At 41.6% G+C, this 20,194-nt stretch overlaps 1 protein-coding gene across 1 annotated transcript in view; it reads left to right on the top strand.

Moving 5' to 3' along the window:
* The window catches only part of mroh1 (maestro heat-like repeat family member 1), a gene marked incomplete at its 5' end in the record, with an annotated part of 32,417 nt that extends 13,793 nt beyond the window's left edge, over positions 1-18,624 (top strand). Inside the window, 22 exons of the mRNA XM_079227915.1 lie at positions 127-249; positions 392-471; positions 582-723; positions 902-997; positions 1,436-1,540; positions 1,752-1,887; positions 3,532-3,644; positions 3,974-4,126; positions 4,256-4,312; positions 12,431-12,528; positions 12,731-12,896; positions 13,271-13,440; positions 13,534-13,671; positions 14,041-14,155; positions 14,410-14,556; positions 14,662-14,728; positions 14,954-15,075; positions 15,239-15,388; positions 15,566-15,700; positions 15,995-16,097; positions 16,262-16,327; positions 16,411-18,624. Coding sequence (XP_079084041.1) covers positions 127-249; positions 392-471; positions 582-723; positions 902-997; positions 1,436-1,540; positions 1,752-1,887; positions 3,532-3,644; positions 3,974-4,126; positions 4,256-4,312; positions 12,431-12,528; positions 12,731-12,896; positions 13,271-13,440; positions 13,534-13,671; positions 14,041-14,155; positions 14,410-14,556; positions 14,662-14,728; positions 14,954-15,075; positions 15,239-15,388; positions 15,566-15,700; positions 15,995-16,097; positions 16,262-16,327; positions 16,411-16,487 — 2,559 coding nt within the window. The 3' untranslated portion in view covers positions 16,488-18,624. The remainder of the gene's footprint in view (positions 1-126; positions 250-391; positions 472-581; positions 724-901; positions 998-1,435; positions 1,541-1,751; positions 1,888-3,531; positions 3,645-3,973; positions 4,127-4,255; positions 4,313-12,430; positions 12,529-12,730; positions 12,897-13,270; positions 13,441-13,533; positions 13,672-14,040; positions 14,156-14,409; positions 14,557-14,661; positions 14,729-14,953; positions 15,076-15,238; positions 15,389-15,565; positions 15,701-15,994; positions 16,098-16,261; positions 16,328-16,410) is intronic.
* Positions 18,625-20,194: the final 1,570 nt, after the last annotated feature.

Consider the following 20,194-nt stretch of genomic DNA (forward strand, 5'->3'; position numbering starts at 1 on the left):
TTTTCCTCCTGACCTGAATCTTATGATCTGTGTATGCCCTTTAATTTATTCTGTTTGTTTGTCTTGTGCATCTTGTGTTGTGTGTATTTTGTCGACATGACTCTCTGTGTCTTCCCCTCATTTCAGGACCTGACTATGAAACTCAGTTTGATCCAGAGTGTTGGGCTCATAGCCAAAGCCATCCGTGAGTGTGTGAAGAAACAAGGGTACATCTTCTCACGCAAACAGGAGCTCATTACTGTTATGCTGGTCAGTAGTAGTAGTAGTAGTAGTAGTAGTAGTAGTAGTAGTCGTCGTCATTTAATTTTCTTAAAACGAATCATAAATATTGAATTGCCAATACAGCAACAATGTTTTTTTTCTGGTCTGCTGTTTTGTGTACACTGGTCAGGATTTTATCAAGGCAGAGCCAGCTGATTCAATGAGGACTCCAGTGCGCCATCTTGTGATGACCACCTGTGCCAACTTAATGTATCCTTCAGCTGACTATGTTAATCCCCAAAAGATGTGGTATCCCTGCATTCTGGCACCGGACGTCCTGTCATTTCCACGTGTTTGTTCTTTGACCATTCGTGCTTCAGGCCTCTGGACCCTGTGCTGAGTGAGAATGAGAGCTTTGACTTGCTGAAGGTTTGTGTGAACAGTGTGTTCTCTCTGCCACCTGAGACGCACACGCCAGAGAAAATGAAAGAAGAGGAGACACTGGACCCCAGGCAGAGACAGGTGAAGTGAATCAGACGGAGATGTGTGCACACACATGCAGTATACTTCACAAATCTGCTGTATATTTGTCTTGTGTCTTCATGCTCACACCTATTAACATTCCTCCTGGAGCATAATGTGCACACTTATCAAATGCTGGCATGTTGCATAACTAACATGTCCTGGTAAATATCTACAGGCATTGTACAAAGACACCTTGGCTGCACTGCAGGAGCTGCTGAAAAGTGTTCTGGCCAAGGATCCCACACCTGATGGCCTGCAGAGTGTCTTCAAGGTGAAGCTTGGTGTTTAACATTAATCAGCTCTTTAGCTAAACATATTGTTAAGTCCCAGTAATAGTTGTATCACCACATTCTTCTCTTTTCTTATTGTGCATTTAAAAAAGAATTGAGGATACAAATGGTGGCAGCACATGTCAGCATATTGCTAAACAATAGCATATCCTCATTACTAATTTCTTGTAAATTTCCAGTATCTTTAACTCTATAGCTTAAAATAAATGTATTGTAGTGTTTTGGTTACTTCTGGTGATGCTTTAGTAGTCCTGCTAGCTATGACAGAATCCCAAAGCTTTTATCCATTTGACTAATTTTTTTCAGATGTCTAATTGAAAAATAATAATCTGCTTCAGTGAACTGCCATGCATCGAGAAGTATCTGTTACAATGCAACACTGTGTAGTCTGACACTACGTATTTTATTATTATGTGTAGCACATTGAATCATGGTTGAGCTCCGGACAGGACCACGAGAGAGAGAGAGCTGCCACAGTTACTGCTCACATGCTGGCTTACTACCTGGATAACCTGACTGTCAAGGTACACACACATACATCTTAACTATCCTGGACACACCACAGATCTTAGTTTTGAGAATGGGTGAATTGTAACTCATTTAAATGTAAATGACCCAAAGTATTCAGCCATTGAAGGTCACTAAATTCTCACATCAATGTGACTGTATTTTGTCTTCACTTGATGTTAAAACTGAAATTTTGTGCCTTTCTTTTATTTCTGTGCATCTGTGTAGAACATGGTGTCTTTCCACAACCTTGGAGCTCTGCTGGGCCGACTGTCTCCACGATGTTCTGACCCTCGGCTTGCTGTTCGCACTGCTGCTATGGACTGTATATACTCTCTGCTTTACATACAGCTACGCTATGAAGGTACAGAGACCCAGAGCCCTGACCTTTTACCTGCATCGTCATTTTCACTTAACAATTGTTTAAATATATATATATATATACACACACACACACACACACACACACACACACACACACACACACACACACACACACACACACACACACACACACACACACACACACACACACACAAATATTTTCTCTCTCTCAGGGGTTCTTAAATTTTTTTAGCTCTGGGCCCAACTTTTCAAGTACAAAGTGCCCCGGTGCCCATTCAAATATTAACACTGTATTGGTTTATTAACTAATTGACCTCACGCTTGGTTTGATTTGTATTCAATAACTAAATCAAATCTACCTACAGTTTAACAAGCAAAAACCATGTCAAATAAATGACATAATGCAATGTGATCATTACAAAGACATTTATTGATCATGTAAACCTGCACAGACAACAAGTTATGGAACAAATTAAGCTGACAGAAATCATTTAAAGGCTCAAGTCAGGCGTATTAACACAACAATAACTAATAATTTGATTTTTCAACAAAAAAAAAACTGAGAGAAAAAATTGAAATTTGATAAATTATATGTGGTATTAAAATAAATACACTGCACAATTATTAGGAAAGTAGTTTTTTTGAGGATTAATTGTATTATTGAACAACTACAGTGCTCTCGGTTAATCCAACATGTTAATAAACCTTAAATGTTTAAGACAGTAAAAGTGAGGTTTTTACCTTTTTAAGAGAATATCTGTGTGTTCACAATTATTGGGCAACTATTAGTGTGCAGACAATTCAAAATAATAATCTTCAAATTAAATAAACTGTAAATAACATTTAAATAAAGTGCAAATTCAAATATAGCCTTAAACTGTGAATGATATGCTTCAGCAGTCTTCATGTTTGCAGAAACAGAAGTTGCTCTTCATATCTGGGCCAGCTGGCTTTCACAGCACATTTGGAGTTGCTTGTCAGTGACACGACAGACCTTTTCTGCATCTGTAGTACACTGTCCTTTTATCTGGAAAAACCCCACCGGCTTTCCACCGAGCGTTGGATGTTTGGTTTCTAGATACCGTTTTAGCTGTGAAGCCTTCAGTGCTGCGTTAGCTAACGTTAGCCCTCACTCCACACACTGGGCTCAGGGCTCCGCCTCGTTACCTCCGTTCACAAAGCCCTACTTCGTGAAGTCAGGATTACACTTGCACAAACATTTAGACGTTTGGGGTGTTCAGCAGCACTTTCGTCGTCTTGTTTTCGTTTTAAATACTTCTTTATAACTTTCGCTACAGGCCAGCTGCTGGCTGAGTTTCTTCTTCTGCATATTAGAGCTTGTTAAATAACTGACTGACGCATTACCGCCAAGTGGTGGGAAGCTATATTGTAACTGAGCGTCTCGTGGATAACAGTGATATCTCTGGTGGCTTCAATTCATTACCTATGCATTCCCGCGGCCCACGGGTAAAAACGGAAAGGTTTTGGCGGCCCTCTAGGTTGCGCTCGCGGCCCAATGGGGGGCCGCGGCCCTATGGTTAAGAATCACTGATTATATACTATATATTTCTCACTCAACCTACATAGTCCAGCTTTGAACTAAACACATTTATGTTTAAGTAACAGTTTGTTGTAAAACTTGCTGTTTTGACTCTGTTTGTAGGTTTCTCCCTAGATTATAAGGACGACGGCGTGGACAGTCTGTTGCCTCTAAAAGACCGGCTAGATAACCCTGACCATTCAGTTCTATATAAGACCTGCTCCGACCTCACCAAGGTACACTTTTATACCAATCAGCAAGGCTCTCTTAAAAAAAATTACATTACATGTACTGATTCCTTTTTGTAGTATGCCATTGAGTATGCCACTCAATGGCAAACCCTTCTGTGGTTTTGCTTTTATTCTATATAACTCGGTCCACCATAATATACTCATACAATCAATGTTACCGCTTTTGTATGTTAATTGGTCGTAACTCTTATGCCGTGTTCACACCGGATTGACTTTACATGTAATCTGGTCGCGCCGCAAATTCGCGCCGCGTCCGGTGTGAACACGGCATTACAGTAAAACTGTTTTATTGCATTTATTCCTGTGTGTGTCAGGTGATGAGTAAGCGTCTACCTCAGGAGCAGCTGACGACGTTGGTGTTCATGTTGTTTGAAGGGCTGGCCGACAGTCAGGCTAACTGTTGCAGAGCCTCATCTGTCATCCTAAATACTCTGCTGAAAAACCGAGGAGGAGGACTGCAAGAGCTGGTAACACACACACACACACACACACACACACAATTATATACTTGGACTCACACAGACTCACACAGCCCTTTGTTGCATCTGCTGATTAATATTCTGGAATACCAAACCCAGTGCTTGTTTGTATGTTAGGTCCCAGAGATGCTGGAGGTGCTACATGTGCGTCTGCAGCGCATCACTGAAGAGCAGGTATGAACACACTCCAGTGTGACGATTTTCAGCATATATATACATTTTTCAATTGCTTTTTTTGTTATTGGGGCCCTAGCGGAGGACCTATTGTTCTTCTGTTATTTCTTATTGTTCTTATTCTTATTTGTTGGGAAAAGAGGTGCTTGGGCTAAACCTACTTCAAAATGTTCACACCAATCCGACTCGGGTGCAGTCGCTGTAGCGGTCTTGTTGCGTTCAACAAAAATATTGAAAACATAGTGATGCTGTATATTTTTTAATATTTCAAAATCACAGGTGACCGTATTTACAGGAATATTACCGTTTTCACATACTGCTAACTAAGTGTGTGTGTGTGTGTGTGTGTGTGTGTGTTAAGCCTAATTTATGGTTCTCCGTCAGGTCGACGACGTAGCTACGCCGTCGACGCAGACCCCTACGCCGTAGCCTGACGTGCACCTCCAAAAAATCCTAACTACGTGTCGTGTTGACGCGGACCGCAAGCGCTGTGATTGGTCCGCTCAGAACGTAATTTCCGGCAGTTACTTTTTCCGCTCTGTCTTCCTACACCACCTCCGCAAACGTCTTCTCTGTCGCCTGCGCTTCAACATTTGCAATATAAGCATTTGCTCTTCAATATTGATGAGCTCCAACTCCAAATGCAGCCGCTCCAACTTGGTCGCCATTGTTTACTGTGACCGGAAGAAAAAGCAAGGATTCGGCTATAACTCCTGAAACCACACAGCCACACAGGCACACCCCCCTGGCGGCATGGCGGTTAATTGCAGAGCAATGCGGTCCCTCGACGCAGAACTTCGAATGCTCAACGACGGCATCGTCGTTAAGCATTCAAAGTTTTTCGAATTTATGGTTCTCCGTCACGTCGACGGCGTACCTACGCGAGAACCATGAATTAGGCTTCAGTTTATCTGTGGCGCAACAAGGCTGTAAAGACTATAATCCTGCAGGTTTAATCATAATAATCTTATTATTATTATTATTATTATTATACTTCCGTAAACAAAGTCTGCCGCCTAACTCCTCCCGCAGCGTCGCACACACAATTCCCACAAATACACATATGGGGTGAGAGAGCAAAAAAATAACATTCAACTTTGGGCCCCATAGTGACCCGACATACTTTGATGTATACAAAATATTTTAAGTTTAAAACAATAACAAAACTCTGGACTTTATTAGTCCAGAAATGGGCATTTTGATAACGAGCACAGTTTCAGGAAAAATGGGTGTGTATTCCATGGAATGGTTCAATAAGCCCCGCCCACAGAAGCCCCGCCCATGTTATGAGGCATTCTGTGACTGCCTGGAACTGGAACTGCCTTTGACAGTTATGTGACACGTTCTGTGGGCGGGGCTTATGGGACTGCCTTTGATCTAGATGATCTTAAGTTCATATATAGACTAGACCAGTAAGCCAAGGAAAGCTTTCAAACAAACACAGTCTTTATCGAGACAACTTTTCTTTTCAAGGCTAAAGATTTCAAACAAGGAAGTTATGGATATTTTAGACATTATTCCAATCGCTTGCCAGCCCAATGCGAGCATCATTGAGGCCCCAGTTAGAGGAGAGAGTTCAATGATTTCCTGTTTGATTAACGGAGTATTAATGGACGCCGTTTTTGATAGTGGCGCTGTCATCTCAGTAGTAACTGCAAAATGGATGAAGTGTCATTTCCCCTCTATTCAATATGGCTTTGACAAAAACAGCACAGCCCATCGAAATGTGAATGGAGTTAATGGAGGGATTCCGGCTCTCGGGTGTGTGAAGTTAACTTTTGAGTTCACTGACCCTGTGGTAAAGATTTTGGCCCCTACATATGTCTTGAAAAGTGACTGCCCTCCCATCGTTGGCACCAATATAATCGGTCTCCTCAAGACAATGAAACAGAAGAATGCAACCGAATTCTGCAGGTCTCAAATAGTGGCCACCGATTCGCTCGCTGCCAATTCGCTGGCCCCGGCACAGTCACCGGAGGTCGTCGAGGAGAGCAGCCCTGTGGAGACTGCAGATCTCGTCGACAGTCCCATCCCTCATGGTGTGGAGTCCGTTATTGCAGAACCAGTCAGGAGGGCATCTTCCAAGACTCCTGACGTGGCGGGCTGCCACAAACCCAACACTGTCGGCAGCCAGAGTGAGGAGACGGTGTGTGACATAATGGACGCCGGTTCACCAGTGGTAATTGAGGAGAGCAACCCTGTGGCGACCCGCGCCGAAGCAGATCTGTGCCACAGTGACGAGACAGTACACACCATAATGGACGCCGATTCACCAGTGGTCATTGAGGAGAGCGTTCCTGTGGTGACCTCTGGCCCGGCGTGTGAGGTTTCTAGTACTGAACCTAAGCAGGACTCGGTGGCACAGGAAGAGAAGAACAAAACCTCCATTGAGGTGTTTGCGAAGGATCTAGTTTTACGGATACTTAAAAAAGTGAAAGTGCACGGGACCATTGACATTTCAGAGGCCGACATTAAGCGTGTGTTTGAAAGGACGTGGGCCGAAGTTGAAGGTGTGGATTTCGATGCCACAGAAAAGATCTTTAAAAACCTCGACAAGACCATTTACCGGGACCTGTGTAAGACGTGGGGCGGTGCAAAAATGGTGCTGCTCCACATGAAATTGGAAACACCAGAGCTTGAAAACGGTATTGCCTCCTCTGTCAAAGACCACATGATGACGCCACCGAGGAGACTCAGTGCGATCGGCAGGTTCTTCTCGGCTGTGGGCAAAGCCATCTCCAAGCCCTTCAGACGCCTCAAGTAGGTGAAACAGAGTGGCTGAGTTTTTGTTTTTTTTCACTACAACAAAGCGCTCCGGTCCTTCCTCACATCCAGTACCGTCTCCTGCACCGGCCTCTGTCCTTCATGGAGGGTCAGAGACCAGTGGAGGAGGAGGTCACCTGGATTTTGGGGCAGGACTTGAGATTAAGTGGCTGCAGTGATTAAGTCATTTAACACTGCAGCCTCACAGAGACACCTCCACCCTTCTCTGTGTTCCCCCCTTTTGTTAAATCACTTAATCACTGCAGCCACTGTGTCGCCCTCCTTCTTTGGGGAAAGGGGGAGACCAGTGGAGCAGGAGGTCACCTGGATGTTGTGTTGGGGCAGGACTTGTAGCTATCAGGACTACCTCAGTGGTCAACAGCTAGAAAGGTGATGCGAGGGGTCCAGTGTTAGTCTTGCTCCTCTTTTTTTTTTTTCACTGTCGTGGTACATATAGGTTTTTTTACCGGATGATCCGGTTTTTCTAAATAAAATACAATACATTATTTATTATTATTATTATTATTATTATTATTATTATTATTATTATTATATCTGCTCATCTCTCTAATTGTTTGCTGTAACAGCTGTACATATTAACTCTGACTAAAATTCAGTGGATTAAGTAAAAAAACAAAAACAATGTTTTGTTCATTTGAAAATCTGAATTAAAGTCATAATACTATAATAACTTACAACTAACCTTCTGGGGCTTTCAGTTACTCCAATATTATGGCTTCATTGTTAGAAAGTCACGCTGACAATAACATTCAATTTAAGCTCTCGATGAGTTTCATAAACCAGTTTCAACGTATAAAATCTCCACCAAGTTTCCTGTTTACTGGGGGTACATCATATTGTGTATTTATGTGTGTTTTGTCTATTGTAGTACACACACACACACACACACACACACACACACACACACACACACACACACACACACACACACAACAAACCTTTGCATAATATGTCTTTCTGAACAAAATACTCAAAAGATGTGGCCACCTTTCCCATAGTCAGTACTTACTTCATCCAGGTGATGTTGGGTTTTGGCAGACCGTCCGCCAAACAGAGCAGAGAAACGTTGGTTTCTGGTCCGGCCATCTTTTTTTTTTCCTCTTCCCTCAGACGCGCAATGGTAGGAGCTGCAGGAGGGAATCTTACAAATCATGCTTTGTTAACACTTCAGATTTATTCTGGCAACAATGTGATTCAAAGCGAAATGAAGCCATCCCTAATTATAACACTCATTGGCACAATTGTGTTATCACATTGCCGGTTTATTTCCGACCATTGACGAGACGAAGGGAGACGAAGATTTCCTGTTTGATGGGCCTTCCTACTGAAGAATATTAGTTCAAGATCCTGGGAGGTGGTGTGGGGAATAAGTTCCGGAATCCAAAAGAGTTATAGTAAAAGAATATTTATGTAATAAAAATGACAGACAGCTTATGCTCTCGATCGGGCTCTTCAGATCCACAGCAGACCACAGGTCTGAGGGGTTCGCTGAGCAGACGGAAAGAGAACGAGCTTTTGAATTCAAGTTAGTTTTCTACTCATTCACGAGCCTTAGAGCCCTTCCTATTGGTTAATACTTATATCACCTCTGGGTATAACCATGTCATTGGGCCTGCCGCTTCAGGGGCGGAACTATTCTTCTTCTTCGTCTTCTTCTTCCCAAAAAAGGGTAGAGTCTATCGTCTGAAAAGTCAATGTTCGGCTCCGCCCCCTCAGGCGAACAAGATAACTACAATTCCTTAAAGCGGCAGTCCATGCAGCATGCAATATTTGTCTAACATTCATTCACACATTAATCATTTTACAGTAATAAAAGTGACCTTCATTTACAAATCCTTCATAATAATATCCCTTATTAATTATCATTTTTCATGCATTGTAATGTACACATAAACAATTTATTTTACATAGATTTGCAAGTCCAAATGTGACAAACTAAGCTTAAAAAACACTACACTACACAATAAAGAATAAATAAATAATCAATCTTAAATCATTTATAAAAATGTAATAAACAAATAAACAAAAGAATTCAGTCATGTTTGGTGCTTGTTTATTGTAAAATGTTAAGTTGCCCTCCATGTGTCATATAAAAGTTGTGTGTGATGTATACATCGGGGCACAAGCCCTGGGCCCCATTTATCGTACGTGGTTCAACAAAGTCGATCAAATGTCCTATTATCCATCTTAAATTACCGCGGTGATTAACATCAGGCTAACTCGGTTTCTCCCCGGCTGATCCGTGCTCAAACGGTCTCGTTAATTCAGTCATCTGGATTATTGCGCGTGCCCGTCTGCTTCAAAAGAGGGTGAAAAATCGAACACAGATTCCATGATCTTCTAACAGTACAATGGCAAATAAACTCAAAGGACAAGCCACTTTTTTCTCCACTGACTAGCAGGAGATGATCATGAACCCATATGAGGAAGTCAAGACCTTAATCATGGCAAAGTCTAATGCTGCGTTCACACTAAAAATGTTGCGAATATTCGCAACGTTCTTGCAGCGCTTTTGGTGTGAACGCAGCTTAACACAGTCACCGCTTGACATCGCAAAATATCAGATAAGTTAAATGCGTCAGTGTTGGGAAAATGTATCGGCTAATTTTAAGTGCTTCATCACCCAAATCAATCAGATTACATGTATCTAAATGTAACTGCTGGCAGTAGTATACAAATTAATATATACTTATGGAGGATATATGTACTGTATGTGCAATACATGTACTATATGTGTATATTCATGTAGGTGTAGATTACCATATAACTAGGAGGTTTGAATATGTGTATGGGCGGATCAGTATGTATGCATTTTTCACAATCAGAAATTCAATCAATTGAAGCAGTGAAAATAAATTGTGTGTGATTCTCTGTATTCTTCTTTTCATGAGTCCACCTTGATCATTTTCTACAATAATGATATGTATGGTGTTACGCCCGGCCTAGGGGAGCCTGAGCGCAACGTAACCTACGAGTCTCACCTTTTCCCCACATCCCAAATTAGGACCAATGCTGCAGTTTATAGTTCTCAATTGCTATTTTGTCATACATCAGCTTCAGGGTGAGCCTGGCCCAAAACAACAAACAAAACAATCTGTGCAAGTAACCTAACTTCCCTAGACCACACAAAGAAACAAAAGAAAGTACAGGTATCTTACCTAGCAAAAAACATAAAACCGAAAACGTAGTTAAACAAAAAGGCTTCTCACCCCTATTACTACCGACACCCTTGCTAACCCCACCACCCAAGAATCTGTGACGCGCAGCATGGCCCTGTTAGAAGCTGGACAGGAGTGAGAGCCGGCCTTCACAAGTTATCTCTTAAATATCGCCACCTGCAATGAAACCAAGCACAGCAAAACAACAGCACACCCCAGGCAGGGAGGCGAACAGCATCAGGGCCCACTGCCATCCCATGCACTCTGGGCCATAACAATGGTGTACTAATAATTCTGTCATATAATTATGAGTGTGTAACGTAGTACGCTACCTCCGTGAGTCTCGGGTGGCACAAAAGGGCAACAAGCTTCGAATTTGCGGGTTTAGTAAGATACTTTATTAATCAGCTGCCTGGTGTGCGCTCTCGGCCTCGCCCCCGAGCACACCCGCCTCCGCCTCCTGTGGGTGTAAGTGTATAGCATGCCGTGAACTTGCATTTACGTTTCGGCATGGCTGCAGATGTCATGTGCTGTGGTAAACAATGCAACTAGTGGAGGTGGCAAGGTGCTCAGTGTTGCCAGATTGGAAATGGCGAAGTATCGTACCAAAGGCTCAAAATGGTCGTATTTGGAGGATAATTATCATGCATCTGGCAACACTGAGATCGGTCGACCAATGACAGTTCTCTCTACAGTCAGAGCTCGCGCAAAAAGGTGGAACGTAAGGGAGATACCATTTTCAAAACTTGTAAGGGCGTAATAACTAGTTTGTGAAAGACCCTAGAAACAATTCAATTCAGTTTATTTTATATAGCCCAACATCACAAATACAAGTTTGCCTCGGAGGGCTTTACAATCTGTACACATGACTTCCCTGTCCCGGGACCTCGCATCGGATCAGGAAAAACTCCCCCAATAAAGATAGTAAAAACCCTTTCACAGAGAAAAAAGGGGAAGAAACCTGAGGGAGAGCAACAGAGGAGGATCCCTCTCCCCGGATGGACAGAAGCAATAGATGTCATGTGACCAGAATAAATAACGTAACGGAGTTACAGCACATTCAATGATTGTGACAGAAATGATTCATATGAGTAGTAGGCATGGTCCATGATCCAGATAGCCACGATCCATTAAGCAGAAGGAGGTATAGAGGAGGGGCATCAGCAGGGCCATTGCAGCTGGCAGGCCTGGTTCCAGGCCAGTTCCATCAGCAGGGCCATGGCAGTAGGCAGGACCGGTTCCAGTCAGCCACGAATCCATGGAAAAAGAAAGTAGAGTTAGTAATATGCATTGAAGAGACAATCATTTATCCAGAAGGAGAGAAAGAAGAGGAGAGGAGGAGAGGAGAAGCTCAAACACAAATATCCAACGAGGCAAAATCACGGACGTTTTTGGAATCCCTGCCGGACACATTTTTTAGGTCTCGAAAAGAGGACATGTCTGGGAAAAAGAGGACGTCTGGTCACCCTACTTAAGCGCTAAATAAATGTTACGAACAGCACAGCATACAGCGGGTGATAGTCTATGCATACAGTCTGCATACAGTATGTGAGACTGTCAATCGACTGCGCCTGTGGTGTTCAATGTACGGCTCGAGGAGCTCTCGTAAATAAATGAGTCCTTGTCGGCAGAATCGATAGCACTCGTACAAGAAGTCATCATGATGTGAGAACGGATCTTGGCGATCTGGAAGAATTCTCTCCCTAATATAACTAATATCGCTCCTTCATCAATGAGAAAGGGAGCTGCCTTTGTTGTCCGGTGGGAGTGGCCAGCTTATCCAGTGAATTGAATTAAACCTGCCCTGAAGCAGGTTAAGGGATTTCGATGTGTTGCTGTGGTGATTTATCCAAACTTCGTGGAACCGAAAAGCCTGACATGCGTCATCTTATCCTGAAAATTATCCGGCTAACTCAGTAAGATAGGTACGAGGAATAGGGCCCTGAAGAACTTTTACTTTACAGCCTTGTTGCGCCATACTCGTAACCACGAGTTTATGGTCTCAATCTCTAGTTCTAATTCTGTTTTGAATAACCAACACACCCTGTGGGCGGTATTTTGCAATAATGATCTACTCATTGTGTAGTATCTTGTTAACAATCTATGAGCTATACCCTCTTAACTTGTGATTGAGTCGCAGTGTAAAAAGTGTTTTGTTTATTCTCCTTGTGTTCAGGTGAGAGTGGCGGTGGGACAGACGGTACTAATCCTGGCTTCTCAGCATCTGCAGGCTGTCATCAATGCACTAGTTAACCAACCACTTCCTTTTGACAGGTATATTTACAAAACCTATAATTGTATACATACATACATACATACTACCCCAGCATGGCCACAAAATGTTTCACACAGTAAATTCAGTAACCTTTTTATTTAGATTGTGAGTTGCAAATTTGTTATATTTCAAAGAATTTAAAGTGTTTGTGTTTTCAATGAAAGATGCTTCAACGTTGAGTTTTTCTGTCTCGCTGGCCAGCTGGACCAGTGAGATGTGGATGGCCCTAGGAGCAGACCCCATTGTAGCCAATCAGATTATTGAGATGGTGATTGAGAAGCTTCTCATCATGGCGCCCTACGTAGACCAGAGGGAGTCGATGATCAGAGGAGGGACGAAAAAGGTTGCCACCAGTCAGCCGCTGGCTGTAAGTCACAAACATGTCACTAGTTCTCGATAAAGATTATGATATTCATGCAGAATTCCTTTTGTCAACTCGCACAATTCACACTAATATAAATAAGAAAGCAATGACATTTAAGGGAGGGTATTGGGAGTAGGTCACCCACATTTTGACAGCGCTACACAATCACTACACATTCACTGTAATTACACACAAAAAAACAGATCTTGGTTTCACAATTATAGCAGGAGTGTAACGTGGCCGGTTTAGACAGCTGTTTAGATGCAATTCTGGTCCTGCCCAGCACTCTTCAGCTGTTTTCTGCAGCTCCAAACCAAACAAACTGTAGAAGAGGATGATTCTTACATGTGTGCCTGTCTGGTTTTTGTTGTTTCCAGATGACATGTGGTCTTAAAGAGCTGTTATTAAATGGCAACAGTCAGGAGCCGGCAGTCAGCATGTTTCCTCAGCTCTTCTCCTGTCTCACTGTCAGACTGGGAGCGAGTGTCGGGGTCTCGGCACCGAAGGATACCAACACTAAACAAACTGCCTCCATCCATGTTGCAGGGTAGGCATCTTGTTCCTCCTTAGTCAAAGTAGTTCTAAAGTTAGTTAGTTTCAGGTGTAGCTAACATGTTGGTGTCATCGTTCGTGATTTCAGGGTGGCAACTGATGCTCTGCGAATCTTGTTAGCACGGGCCCAGTTAGATGAGGTGATGAAAAGACTGGATGAAGATAACGCCTGGGACGCAATAAGAGAACCAAATTCACACACGACTGGAGTGACACTACTGGCAAGGTACGTGGTTCAGTTTGAGATCTCAATCCGAAGTTCACTACAGATATATGCTGGATCAACACATTTCTGCTGCTCATCAATATTGTTGTGATAAAAGTGACTTGTATATTCAAAGGTATTAGAAACTAAATGTGTGATGCTTAATACATTTATCAGGAGTCCCAAAATATTTAAATCCATTTAATATGTTAGGAATATGATGTTAAAAAGTAAATGAAACAGAAATCTGTTCTTATCTTTCCTATTGAGGATTAAAATATCATTCCGCTCTTGTTTCTCTCTCTCATAAATAAAATATGTGTTCTAAATAATGATTATCCTCTTTATATGAAGCCTGTGTACATTTTAGTATGTTTGTCTTTTGTATAGGGCAATGGCTAAGCATGCTGGTCCCAGGTTGCCCGCCATTGTAGAGTCGCTGTGTCCCTCCTTGAACAACATTTACGAATGCCAGAGAATCACCGTCACTGCTTTCTTCTCTGAGGTGATACACCATGAAGTATTGCATCATGTTTAGTTTGTATGTGTTGGAGGGGCCAAAGTGTTTCATTGAGCTTAGTACAATGAACAATAAATGTCCCCACCTGTTGACACCATATCTGAATTACTACTAACTTTTTTTTTAACCCTTATGCAGTATTGTATGAAAACAGCCCCAAATGCCATCAAATCATTTTTTATTGACTAACAGATGAAGAACATGAATAACCTGTCATCTCTCTCGTGTATTGACTCCAGCTCCTAAACCATCATGTGGTGACGGAGTTGATGCTGATAGATGTGTTGATGAACAACATGATGGAGAGGATATCGGATCCGTGTTGCACTGTCCGCATGCTGGCTGTTCGGGGGCTGGGCAATATAGCGGTGGGATCACCTGAGAAGGTACATGCAACGCTCACACACAAGAGCACATCCTCTGCTGCTAGATCACTGATGGATTACTTTTTCATGGGTCCTCTTTCTCACGCTCTCTTCATTCTCTCACAGGTGAACAAATATGCCAAAGAGCTGCTGGCAGCCATGAGTTCAGGCATGGAGGAGAAAGACGATCCAGGTCAGTAGACGGTGGACAGTAGAGTTTTCTCATGGTGGTAAAAGTTAAGTTGCAGTAATCTGTAGTCTGGCTCTCCTGATTGATTGCAGTGATTTCTACAGTTTAGGGATTTGGCTTTCACTTTCCTCATGACATCAGCATGTTTATGGTACTACATGTTCAGCCTCTTGTCTTGGATTGTTTCTTTTTTTTCTTTTTAGAAATGCTCTTTTTCATTTCCTGTAGGTAAGCTGATTACCCATGAAGCCATGTCTGGTCTCTCCAAAGTTCTCCTCTACCTGGACAAGAAGAACGTCCACTTATTAGTGGTCTATATCTTCATGAAAATCAAACCATTCCTGGAAAGCGTAAGTTTCCTTTAAATCTTTCAATTACCTGACGAGTAATCAAAAGTATCCAAATGTTAGTGTATTTATAATAGCAGTTCTGGAGTTATTTTGTATCTTTTTAATTATTCAGACGCATGACGCATGTAACGTAACAGTACTTCTCTTGCTCTGTCTCATCCAGGAGAACGATGAGATCCGCTGTGCTTCCATCCATCTTATGGGGAACTTGTCCAAGTTTGGCTCAGGAGAGCCAGTGTTCAAAGACCAGATCCACAATGTCCTGGTCAGCCTGCTGTTGCACCTGGTTGACCCAAACCCAGAGGTGGTCAAGGTAAATAGAAAGTGTGCATTCATGTCAAGGTTATTATCATAACTAAAACTGGAATAAAAGTACATTGGGAAAATGTTATCTTAAATTGAAACAACAATAAAGAAAGAAAATTAAAAAAAATATTGTATTGTTTTATACTAATATGGATCTTTCTTCTTTTTTTTTGCATCTGCCCAGGCGTGTAAATATTCGATGCGAGTGTGTGCTCCTGTCGTGGGATCAGAGCAGATCACAGCCATGTTTCAGAACCACCTTCATGATGAGAAGAGTTTGCACTATGGAGAGTTTATCAATGACCTCACCAAGTACCTGGTAACACACACACACACACACACACACACACACACACACACACACACACACACACACACAGTATTTCATAAGCATGGCTTAAAGAATATTAAGATTATTTTTGAAAATTACATACTGTTGCTATTTTCATGAAAGTTGAGAAACAATGTTGTGGAAATCTGAGCAGAAATACTAAACTCCATGTTCTGGCTTTAATACAAAGTGGATTTAAGGATCAAACGCACAGATTGTTTGCGAAATCAGAATAGATGATATTTCATGTTTGATGATAAGTGCATGTTTTGTGATTCACAGATTGAGGACTTTCCAGGAATGCTGAACTTCTATCACATATCAGTCATTCAGTTCTTTAAGAGCAGCTGGGCTGAGGTCAGAGCAGGAGCTGCCATGTTTATAGGTATGACTGCAAAACTCCAGGTCATGAACATTTACATCTAAAACCAGTGAACCTGAGTGGATGCATGGGTCAGAAACGGTGTGTTCCTATTGGATGTGACCTGATCATAAGGTGTGTGTGTGTGTGTGTGTGTGTGTGTGTGTGTGTGTGTGTGTTCGTTCCAGGGTTTCTGCTGGGGAATCTTCCAGAGGAGCATTTTTCCCACCTCAACATGGGCACCATCACAAAAGGTGATTCACGGGACAGCCTTCTTTCTTCAAAAATGTAAACAAATTCTGTTGTATTGACACTGTGCGTGTGCGTTCTTCCCCAGGTTTAGTGATGCTGCTGCAAGATCCAGATCCTGTGGTGAGGGTGAAGGCTGCTGAGGCCATGGGACGTTTCCACTAACACACACACAAAGACCTACATCCACATCTTGGTGTTTCCTCTATGCGCTAATACAGCAGAACAAGAATACAGAGAATATTTAGGATTAGGCCCACAGTTTATAAAAACCATTAAGAACCCACCATTTAAATGTACAGTAACTATAGCAGTATTCAAATATCACAACTGGAACCTTCATAAAAACCAAAAACAGGGACCAAAGCAGGAACAAATATGGAGCCAGAAGCCAAACTATCAGATTTGCCAATGTTACGAAATCATACAAAATGAACACTGGTACTTATTCATACGCACACATGCTCATATATTTAGCAGTTAGCACTCTGTTAAGCTTCTTTTGACACCTAAGGCACTTGAAAGGAAGTGTTGCTTCTTAGCTATACTTCAGTGACCAAAGACTGTGTTGCTCCATGCAGATCGTGTTTAGCGAGTGACAATAACAGATATGTACTGTTTTCTGTCAATAATATACCATGGCCATTAGAAGGTTCTAATGCAACAGAATTTTTAGAATACATCTAGTTTCTTCAAATATTATGTAAAAAAGGAAATAGTAATGAGCATTTAACGTACATGACAACAAATCCACAGTGTGTGTGGGTGTCGTCATACCAGCATTTCATGAGAAGGATGTAATTGAAAGAAAACAGGATGTTTACGATCTCATCGCCATGTCCAGTTGTCTAGATCATCTAGCTGACTTTGTCAAATCAGCCAGCAATAAACAGACTATTTTATTTTTCACTTTAATAACCAATCTCAGACACGGCCCTGTGCGGCAGGTTTTCACCTAACATGTCAACGGGCTTGTTCAGAACCCAGTTTAGCAATCTACATGACTCCTCTGAACCCCATTAGCATGTTGGTGCCATGCTCGCCTCCATTTCTAAGTCACAATGATGCTGTTTATAAATCGCTGCCAGCACGACAACTAAATAGCCACTCTGAACACTTTCCTGGTGTCACAATCATTTCTTACTCCCACCTTGGGCAGCTGCTGTTGGGCAGAGCAGACCAATAAGCCATGCTGAAATCAATTAGTGCCAAATGTTCATTGATAATAAATATTATAATAGCACCATGAAGACGCTGTAGATGATGTCCTCTCTCACTTTGAATGCACTTAATGTTGTTTCCATATCATTATTTTTAGGTTTAAGGTTGTACAGCTTTAGGCTACAGCTGTAGGTTTGCAGACCTCTTCCAAGTGTATAAATATGTGTGAATGTGTATGATGCCTGTGCACGCCACTTCAACTTTTGTGTCTCCAAATGAATTCACTCAAATGCCAACAAGGAGGGATGCTAAATACTCCATTGTGCATCTTCAGATAAATTAATTTGGTGACAGAAAATGTCCAGTCAGGTGAAAGCAATGCATTGTTTCTAGATCAAATTAATGATTGTATGTATGTTTACCTTCAATGTTTCTGTTGCACTTTTAAGCTCTCATGTAGTTCCTGATTTAAGAACCAAAAGGCAAACAAGGAGCTGAACCTGTTTTTTTCACATCATTTTTTTGTCACAGATGGCAAACTTTTTTATGTTATTGCGCTTGGATAATTAGCAAAAAAGCGTTAAATAGTTTTAGGTGGAACAGAAAATGAACTGTTTCCCATATGCGACAACTTCTTTGTGGGTAGGAAAAACGATTAAGATGTATCAATCAAAGACGTATCAATCAAATGTAAAAGGCTGCTATCCATTGTATTAAAAGTTCTACAAAGAGTGAGTCAAGACTTCTAACACTATGGCTTGGTTTGGGGTCAATGGTGAAGAGTAATTATTATTCTGAGTTTTAAAAACGGTTATTGACTTTATACTACTGATCTTTTGTTCATCATTTTGTTTTTTTATTATGTATAAAGACTGTTAATTAATGTCCCAGTATGTATGACACATGGCTACAAGTTTGAATGTGTGCATGTCACTTCTCATGTGTCACTGGACCAGAAGACCGAGTGGATGATTGCAATCAATGTATTTAAAATTAAGAAATAAACAAATCCATTAAAAGTATAATGGGTAATTTCTTTGGTTTGCAAAAAATGGTATTGCCCGATGCAAGTGTACTTTTCTCTGTACCCATACGGGTGCAGTAAAGAGCCAGGTATTGTGATCTTACAGAAGGTATAATAATAAAAGGTGTGCTTACCAAAGCATTAGTCATGTTTTGTGAATTTATTTAGCGACCAGCTGTGTATCATGTTGATCATATGTTCTGATATTTGAGCTGTTGGTCTGACCCATCTGAAACTACAACGGGGAGTTTCAGACTGGATCAGCAGCAACAGAGTAAATATGAGCTCTTGAGATCTTGTATAGGAGCTGACAGACAGACGTCAGTAAACACAACTATTGTGTGTTTCAGACGGGACGATGATGACATTAACAACACACGTCATTCTTCGAGCTGTATATTGTGTTTAGTCTGTTGTATCCTATCTCCGTGCGTAATGTGACAAATATGTTTTCATACATTAGTTCACCTTGCGACTAAATTGTTCTGATGCAGAAATCAAAAAACAAATACAAAAAGAATGTGTGATTCTGTCAGAGCTTCAATGTAACTAAAAAGGTCTCATTTATTCAAGTACTGTACTTGAGTACAAATTCAAGGTACTTGTACTTTGATTTCATATTTTATTTGAATGCAACTTTGTTCTTCTACTCCCACTATACATTTCAGAGACACATTTTGAAATGAGTTACTTGTTACTTTTTAGTAGTGATGGCGAGATGAAGCTTCCTGAAGCATTGAAGCTTTCCATCCAATTGGTTCGCTCATGGGCCGAAGCTCCATGAAGCTTCATTTGCTCTACTGCGCCACCAAGTGGACAATACATGTAAAACAGGCAGAGTGATCATAACGACACCATGGCTTTGGTGTGTGAAGCTTTAAATTTAATAAATTATGTTTGTGACGCCAATACATCAATTATTAACTTAATATTGTGTCTGTCTTTATGATCTAATGGCGGAATCAAAATCAAAACTCGAAACAAATTGGGAGAAGGTTGTGATGTGACTGTGGGTCAGTGGTAAGAATATCGGATCGGTGTTTCGAGCCTCAGCTCCGCTAGTCCATGTTGATGTGTCCAATTTTTTAAGTAAAAATAAGAACTTTTCCACTGTGCTGGGCTTTTTGAGACTATTTTGCCTGCTTTATAAAATACCCTTTCACAGGCACACATGAAGCTGGGTACAGAGAGGAAGGGGGAAATCCATTGAGTTTCGCTGCCCCTTATATTTCAAATCGCACGGCAAACCCACGAACCATCTTCTGAATCAGTCACGTGGTACGGCCGGCTCGCGAGGCTTCAGACGTCACCACATACGTCATCGACACAAACCTCGATACGCGCTTCACCAAAATCTACCTGGATTACTCGACACGCGCATCGAAGCCTCGACAAGGAAGGACACATCACTACTTTTTAGATTAAAAGTTGTATACCATGCCTGTCCAGTAAAAAAACCACGTGTCTCCAGTTTTGGTGAATTTGAATGTTTCGAGGCTGATTATGGTTTGTTTCGGGGTTGAGAAAATTCTCCTTCTTTAACTGGATAAACGGTTTTAAAAGCCTCTTGGTTCGTCAAAAAACTGAAACGGGGCTGTTTTTCTGAGCTCAACTTCTTAGAGATACCTGGTTCTCACAGGACAGCAGCGCTACACACATGATGATTTTACAGAATATGAGGCTTTGC

The sequence above is a fragment of the Taurulus bubalis genome (assembly GCF_910589615.1).
Source record: "Taurulus bubalis genome assembly, chromosome: 12".
Classification (NCBI taxonomy): Eukaryota; Metazoa; Chordata; class Actinopteri; order Perciformes; family Cottidae; genus Taurulus; species Taurulus bubalis.